Source organism: Conger conger, chromosome 6 (genome assembly GCF_963514075.1).
Source record: "Conger conger chromosome 6, fConCon1.1, whole genome shotgun sequence".
NCBI lineage: Eukaryota > Metazoa > Chordata > Actinopteri > Anguilliformes > Congridae > Conger > Conger conger.
This window is the reverse complement of record NC_083765.1, coordinates 50,013,161-50,021,281: the sequence shown is the minus strand read 5'-3', so window position 1 is coordinate 50,021,281 and position 8,121 is coordinate 50,013,161. Positions and strand designations below refer to the sequence as shown.

At 44.0% G+C, this 8,121-nt stretch overlaps 2 protein-coding genes across 6 annotated transcripts in view; one reads left to right on the top strand and one right to left on the bottom strand.

Moving 5' to 3' along the window:
• Positions 1 to 2,739, bottom strand: ddx28 (DEAD (Asp-Glu-Ala-Asp) box polypeptide 28). Its single transcript, XM_061244932.1, has one exon. It carries the CDS (start codon positions 2,116 to 2,118, stop codon positions 421 to 423), a length of 1,698 nt encoding a protein of 565 aa, XP_061100916.1. The 5' UTR covers positions 2,119 to 2,739; the 3' UTR covers positions 1 to 420.
• The window catches only part of dus2 (dihydrouridine synthase 2), a 27,413-nt gene continuing 21,626 nt past the window's right edge, over positions 2,335 to 8,121 (top strand). The window contains exons 1-3 of one of the 5 annotated variants that reach the window (XM_061244935.1): positions 2,335 to 2,538; positions 3,403 to 3,618; positions 7,405 to 7,450. In XM_061244935.1, coding sequence (XP_061100919.1) covers positions 2,461 to 2,538; positions 3,403 to 3,618; positions 7,405 to 7,450 — 340 coding nt within the window. In that variant the 5' untranslated portion in view covers positions 2,335 to 2,460. Of the gene's footprint in view, positions 2,539 to 2,562; positions 2,582 to 2,908; positions 3,148 to 3,402; positions 3,619 to 7,404; positions 7,451 to 8,121 lie in introns of those variants that run through there. The other 4 variants (XM_061244934.1, XM_061244936.1, XM_061244937.1 and 1 more) reach the window with 4 other exon arrangements.

Below are 8,121 nucleotides of genomic sequence, written 5' to 3'. Positions count from 1 at the left end.
GCCTTTGAAAATGGATTCAGTTTAATCAGGTGTAACATCAACAGACAAACAAGACATTTTAACATCTAATTCAGTTACGCCTTGTCCAGTTATAACATGCGCATCACTTGTCGAAAAACATTGCTGTATCTGGGCCAGGTCCTTCAGTCAGGTCTGGAAAGAGTTGTCAGTTGAACTGATGGTTTCTGGACATTATTGGTGTAATGAATTGACTGCACTTAATCTGGATGGACCACAACCCTGATCAGAGTAAAGTAATCAGTGACCTCTAACTTGGCATCACAGCGATCAACAAAACACCAAGGAAGCTTTTCTTTTTTTTTTCTTTACTGTACGCTTGTGCATGGCAAATTGGCAATGCTATTGAATTACAAAACCTGGCAAGGGGGACAGTTCATTCATATAGAAATCAGCTCAGCTTTAAGGGCTGCCGCCAGTGTCTGCTTTCGGGGCCGACTGGCGGATGGCCGACTCCATCCCGGGCAGGACGCTCCTTCTCCTGGCCGCGGTCTCGATCGTCTGCACCAGCTCTACGTTCCACGGGTGAGTGACGAAACTGAGGACGGCCGCCTCACCGGCGCCCCCCAACGGGCCCGCCCGACCCACCCGACCGGCCCGGTGGATGTAGTCCGTGTGGGACTCGGGGAAGTCGTAGTTGATGACCAGCTTCACCCTCTGCGTGTCCAGGCCTCGAGAGGCGATGTCCGTGCAGATCAGGACGTCCACCAGGCCCTTCTGGAAGGAACGGAAGATCCCAGCCCTCACCTTCGCCGGCAGCTCGCCCTGAATGCGCGCGTGACTGACTCCGTAGTCGTCCAGCATGTACCCGAGCCAGTTCACCGTCGACGCGCTGTTGCAGAACACCAGCACCGGCGACCGGTCCTGCTCTGCAGCCTTTAAGGCATGGTGGAGCTCCAGAACTTTGTCCTCGCCCTTGATTTTCAGAAACGTCTGCTTCACGTGGGGCATCAGGAAGTGGAGCATCCGGCTCTTGACAGTGACGATGCTACCCACGTCGGTCACCTGGCTCAGCACGTCGCCCACACCCCCCGGGAACGTCGCCCCCACCACCACCAGCTGGGCTTTGCGGATCGGGCCTTGCGTCTCTGCAGGGCTGGACGCTATTTGGGTGTGGGATAAAATGTCCTGCACCATGTCTGCGAAGCTCGGGTCAAACAAGGTGTCGGCCTCGTCGATTACAAAGAAGCTAAGCTCGGTCATACTCAGCCAGCGTCGGCGGAGAGCTTTGACCAGTGCGCCGGGAGTGGCGACTAAGATGTCTGGTGGACCGCTGGCAAACGCAAGCTTTATATTACCCACACCCTTACCGCCCCCCACCACTCTCACCTTCATGCCAAACGGATTACACAAGGCCTTTGCTACAGATGTCACCTGCTCTGCTAACTCCCTGGATGGCACCAGGACCACACAGCTTGCGTGTGGTGCATCCACTATGGAGTCCTCCTGCCCAATTTCCCCCTTCAGTTTATTAATAATGGGAAGCAGGTAAGTTAGTGTTTTTCCACTCCCGGTCTCAGCTGCACAAAGGACATTGTAACCACGGACAAGTTTGGGGATGGTTTGCAACTGCACAGACGTCGGGTAAATTATATTATCACGGCTCAGGATTTCCACGATATCTGGACAGATGTGTAAAGATTTAAATGTTATCGTTTTGTCTGTGGTCTTCTCACCCTCTTCCTGTTGGTCTTCTCTAAGACAAGGTGGAACATCTCGTATTTTATTAATCGTGAAGTAATCCCCAAATGACTTACTGTGGTTCCATCCTTTTGAGGCAAGGGTCGGTTGTTCAAAATTGCCAAGTGTGTAGCCAGCAGACTGGTTGAGCTGAGGGTTCTTGCTCTTTATTAGAAGTTTCCCGGGTTTGACTGTATTGACTTTTTCACCCGCTTTGCCTTTCATCTGTTTAACATTTTCAATGCGTTCTTGGATTCTTCGGGGTATCCTGATAACCACTGGCTCTGTAGAGCTTGACATGTGGCTTAAGGTAGCAAACTGAAAAGTAAAAAGAGAACACACGGAGTCTCTAACATAACGGGGCGAATGACTTTTTCTGGAGTTGCTCACGGAATTATACACAATCCTCAAAAACTGCATTTTTAAGAGTCGTTCGTTTCCTAATCCGATCCGTTAGTTTGGTTGGCTTGGTTACGTCTTTAAAGAAAACCGTGCTGCGTCCGTCTTCGATTGGTAATTAGCTCTTGGTCAGTAACCATGGTATAGCCAAGCTGTTTCGAGACAAGAAATAATGTTACCTAAATCGCTAGCTAACTGGCAATTAAACCAGTCGTTTAAAATACGATCCGTGTACTAGTAGACACTACTAGACACCAGTAACAAAAGTCAAGGGTAGCGTTCACGTGCGGTCCTTGACATGTGACAACCCGGCGATGTTTGATGACGTAGAATTTCGTCGCATAGGAAAGTTGAACTCCACACATGTTTCTGTCGCACAACACACCGGTGAAGAAAACGAAGATACTCTCTTTGATCCTTGGTGAGATGGCTGAACTGCAGTTAAGTGTTTCCTGTTAAGTGGACATAGCCACATAACTAGCTAGTGAGTTCGTATCATCTTGTGATCTTTATACTTAAAAACATTTATTCTGTTACATTGCTGCGTTGCCTCTGATGCTAGCAACATTCCAACATTGTGCAACACTGGCTTTCTATAGAGTACGTTTGCTGAATTAACAAATTTGCAGAACTGGTGAAATAGCCAGGAATTTGTTGGAGGGAAATTGTAAGTTGACACGTTGGCTAATAAGAGCAACCGCAGCAACGTGACGTTACAGGGCGTGTGCAAAACACGCGAAATCGGACTTGTCCCATGTAGCTAACGTGAGATGGATCTGAATCCGACTACCTTCGCAGCTGGGCCCAGTATTTCAAAATTTCGAATAGGATTAAATCTCAAAATTGGGTATTTCAAAACTAGAAGCTGTGATCTGGATGGCATAAGGATTTTGTAATCCAATTCTAGATCAAATGTTGTTTTTCGGTATTTCAAACAGTGGAGATTAGGATAGGTTTGATACTGAAAACTAGATTTTGGTAGGAGTTGAGAAGGGTCGCGAGGAAGTGAAATACAATCCTGACGTTGTTTTCAGATGTCTGAATTGAAATGTGTGTTATTATAATTATTTACATTACATTTACTTTGAATAGATATTTGGTAGACATGTAAAAGTGGATAAATCCCTCTGATCATTTATGGTTATTTCAACTATTTCCAGCCAGGCACTTTAAGAGTCAGGGATATTCACAATCACAAGTTATGTCTTTTTTCCATTGCCCGCCCATTTAGTGTCAGTATGGAAATGAGTGAGCATGCAGTGTCACTGATTCTCACTGGTCAAATTCGGCCTGTGTGTCACTCAGGATGAAGAACGACTGGCGGAGACTCAGGAAGCCTCTGAGCCTGTGCTGAAGGCTCCTCCTTTCTCTCGGCAAACCACAGAAGAAGCTAGGATGACCCAGGCAGTGGGCAGGCTGTGTTTCTGCAACAAAACGGCGCTGGCGCCGATGGTCCGGGTCGGCACGTTACCCATGAGGCTTCTGGCCTTGGACTATGGGGCTGACCTTGTGTACTGTGAGGTGAGCATATTCCCCAGTGCTGAACTTTAAGAGCTCATTTTCAATAATGAAAGGCGGAAACCATGGGGTCATTGTGGGGAAATGCACTCGGTCTTGTGAATATGACGGTCTGTTAAATACATACGTTCCTAATACTTGTGAGCGATCCAAAATACATTTCTACACTTGGCTTTGATGTAAATGCACATTCCCAAACTTTAAAGAAGAGTTTATCTGCTACTTCCCTGTTAGATTACAGACATCGCTCTCTGTAATTACTGGGCAGACGGTATTCCTAAATAAGAACCTTTCGTCAGTGGCAATTAACTGTCAAGCTCATCAATGCTTACAACTGTGTCAACTATGAAGCACCTGTGCAGGTAAATGTAAATGGTTGGAATTTATATAGCGCCTTTATCCTAAGCGCTGTACAATTGATGCTTCTCATTCACCCATTCATACACTCACACTGCAATGGTGATTGGCTGCCATGCAAGGCACCAGCCAGCTTGCCAGGAGCATTTGGGGCTTAGGTGTCTTGGTCAGGGACACTTTGACACACCCAGAATGGAATCGAACCAGCAACCCTCCGACTGCCAGACGACTGCTCTTACCGCCTGAGCCGATGCCGCCCCCCACGTAGTAGTGGCCTCATCCTCTAGCCTCTTCTTGGCTTCTAGAATCTCCCACAGGGTTAGAAGAAGCAAAGTAAAATCCAAATCCTCTCAGCTCCATTGTTATTGTTTTGGCTTTGAGTGAAACCGATGTTCTGCTTTGTTGCCATGGATACAGCTGGGGTGCACCCGGCTGAACCTCAGTGGAAATGCAACAAAAACTATAGCGCAAGCACTTCGGTTCCAGGCGTGAGTTCCTGGGCGTGTGCTCCTCGGCTTTTGGCCTACAGGAGGCTAGTGTGTGCATTCGATTTGCAGCGTGGGTTATGCCATTTGGGTGGAGTATCAACCAGTGCACCAATCCAGAATCATTGATCAGTGACATTTTTCATCAAGCTTAAATTGCTCTTAAGTGTTGTGGTTTTGGGCTGCAAATTGGACACAGTTATTTTCCCAGTCTGTTGTAAGCAAACGGTCAACAAGGAGGTGGGTAAAGTGCAAAGGTGACCATTGTTCCTAATTTATTGTGAAACATTACTGTAGTTATTGTTAACACTGGACATTTCAAATGAGTTTAAATCAGTAATGCCCCTTCTTGCTCTTTTGCCATACAGTACCTGACTACCATATACAGTGCTATACAATGGTGGTATAATAGATTAAATAAAGTGTCCTGTAAAAGTATTGAAACAAAGTGAATTGTTTTTGCTATTTACTTAAGGCATTTGGTTTTGAGATCAGATGAATGTCAGAGGAAACTACAGATAAACTTCAGATAATACCATGAAATAAAATACATTTTATTTCATGGTATTTACATGTATGTGTTTTAACATTTTAGAGAAACACATTTTAGACTTTAAGTCCTAAGCTGTGAAAGAGTAAGGAGGAACCAAATCAAAGGAACAAAAGTTGAATATTTGGTAGCATATTGTTCATTTGACATCTTCTTTCAAAATGCCTTTCCAGGCCTTCACTGCAGCCCCTTCAGTTGAGCTGTTTTTTTGGGGGGTTTCTGTTTATAGTCTCCCCCTTCAGCAAGTGAGCTCGATTGGGTTTGAGTGGATTGGGTCCACTTTTTCCCCACTGATGAATGCTTTGGCTAATATGCACTTGCATCCTCTTCCTGGCAAGTTTTCCACTATTCCAAATTTTTTTGTACCCATTACCAAACTTATGATGGTCAATTACCATCTGTGTCTTCTGAATTGACAGTCCTTTGGCTCTTCCCATGCCGATGGTTGACAAAGTGATTTTACATGCTTGTTACCTCGTTTTTATACTCCAGTGAAATAGGAAGTGGTGGAATGACAGAATATAGGTCTTTTAGACTGAAAATGATTAAATGAAGTAAAACACTATTGCCAATTTGATTTGATTTGTTTGGGGCGCCAATGATGTTGGCACAATGTTGGTTTTAGGAAAAGATGATAGCTAAATAAAAAAAACATTCAAACATGAGATCAAATGTATTGAAATAAAAGTATATAGTTCCATATGTTCAAAGTATCCATATGTTTGAACATAACATAAAGATCATTTTTCCATGTTGTTTATTATGTGAAGCCTGAAAGAAAGAGGAATAAAGCAGTGTTTATTTCCGTGGTTGAATTAATGAAGAACGTAATGACCCAAGTGTCTGCAACATTATTATGAGAGTCAGAATGGCACATTAATGTGTGCTTTGTGTGAATCTTGATTATTTCTTGTGATTAACTCCCCAGAGAAGTGACTGTAATGGCTGATTCATGTCTGAGGAAAACTAACCTAATTGTCTCTCTCTGCACAGAGAGATGGCAATTTGTGGTGTTATTTTCTGTCTGAAATGGCTGCATCTCAACAGAAATATAGCCCACAGCGATGAATGGGGCAATTTGAAATCATTATGAGTGCATGTTCATTGTTATGCCAGTCATTTATAGCAGCAGTACACCTGTGGATGAATTGCTGTTTATTTTTTGGGGGAATTATGGATACATAATTCATCAAAACGTATATGGGGCCATGGTTGGAAGGATGTATGCTGACAGAGAATACAGCTTTCTTTCAAGTGCTTCTCTGTACGCAGGCAAAGTCTTTCCGTCCGTCTGTGAATGAAAGCTCCTTAAGGCTCCGTCTGACTAAGTGACATTTTGCGCCTGCCTTTGTCTCCACGTGGAAGGTGTACGGCCTTGGTAACGGATTTCTAAGAAGCTTGTGCTTATTAAGCTGTGATTCCCGTCGCCTGTGTGGGTTCAGCTGTGTCTCTGAAAGCCCAAAGCCCTCTGAAAAATTGAAAGGTTTTCTCTTAAACCGACTGCCCTCCGCCTGGCCGTTCAGTCTGTGGTCCCACGGTGAATGCTAAGAGCTCTCCTTTTAAACCAATCCAGATCTAAACAACAATTACTCACATGGTTCAGTCTGCACGAAGAATTTAGATGTGTTATTGACTCTCAAAGTAAGCAGTGAACTGCTGTGTGTATGGATAGGCCTCCTGCACAATGGCACTTGGGAAGGCATTGAAATGGAGGACCGGGTGATTCCACGTCAGTATAACACACTTTTGGACTGCATCGTCACAGATTTTAATGACATTTGACACGCTGATTTTTAATGACATTTGGCACGCTCTTAAGAAACCCCTGGAATCAAAATTGCCCTCTCGGATTGCTAATCTGGTAGATACGGGCTAACAAGGTTTGACTAATGCCCTACATCCAATACTGTACTGCTCTATATTTTACAGGAATATTATGTTCACCCCAAAATGAAAGTTATGAGTGAGAATCTTAATCTTAAAAAAAAAAAAAGAAAAGAAATTAAAATTGATTTAATTTTCGCCAATGTTACGTTACAGTGATTTCCCACTATCCCTTTACTTGCCAATCAGTAGCTGTAATTACCAGGGCTGGTCTTTGATTTGAGGTGGTGTTGACATTATAACCTAATTTTGGTGAAAATGTCATCCATTTTAAAATATCTGTAAAAGATAGATTTATAAAGTGTTATAAGAACCATTTCTCTATGCTAGTAATGGAGATGGGGTTAAAGTCATATGTCACGTGAATTAGTGCAAATTTGGCCCTTGTCTCCCAGATTTACAATCCGAGAGAACTGTAATTTCGGTTCCAAAAACAAATATCTTGTCAAAGTCCTGATGGAGTTTTTATTTATTTATTTTTCCTTATCCCCCCCCTCCCCCCCTCCTCTCCAGGAGCTGATTGACATCAAAATGGCACAGTGCACAAGGGTCCTGAATGGTAAATAAGAACTAATTATACACTGTACCTCATATATAAGGGTCCTGAATGGTAAATAAGGACTAATTATAAACCATACCTCATACATAAGGGTTCTTTGTCATATATAACTTTCAGATTTTAGCATACAAGCAAGTGTGGATTTTTCTTCTCATTCTCCAGGTCTGCATCGCTAGTGTTCTCATTTACATATTATTTGCATATCCTCTCACTGCATTAAATTAATATGTATACGCTCTACTTGCTGGCCAGTCCAGTCAGTGTTGGACTGGTGAACGGACTGCGTTTATTTAGCGCTTTTCCCAGCGAGTAGGGCTACACAAAGCGGGGCGGGGATCGAATCCGGCAACTCTCCCAACCGCCAGACGACCGTTCTCGCCTCCGGAGTGAATGTCATCGCTTGTGCTCAGCCAGTCAGGTTATGATGACATTGGTCCACTGGGTGTCCACAGTCTGGGAGCTTGGTAACCAGGCCTCCCCACTCACAGGTGTCTGTGCTCTGCCCGTGGCATCGCTGAATTCATTTAAAGGAATACACCAGCGTTTTGGGAAATATACCTTTTTTTCCCCGACTTGCCCAGATTTAGACGAGATGTTTGATTTAATTTTCATTGTTGTCCATTCACTGGCTCAGTTGCCATGTTAGCATAATTTAGCATATCCTTCCAGTT

What these genes read in the sequence shown, in the direction of transcription:
- ddx28 (XM_061244932.1), bottom strand. Translation starts at nt 2,118, where the DNA reads ATGCAGTTTTTGAGGATTGTGTATAATTCCGTGAGCAACTCCAGAAAA.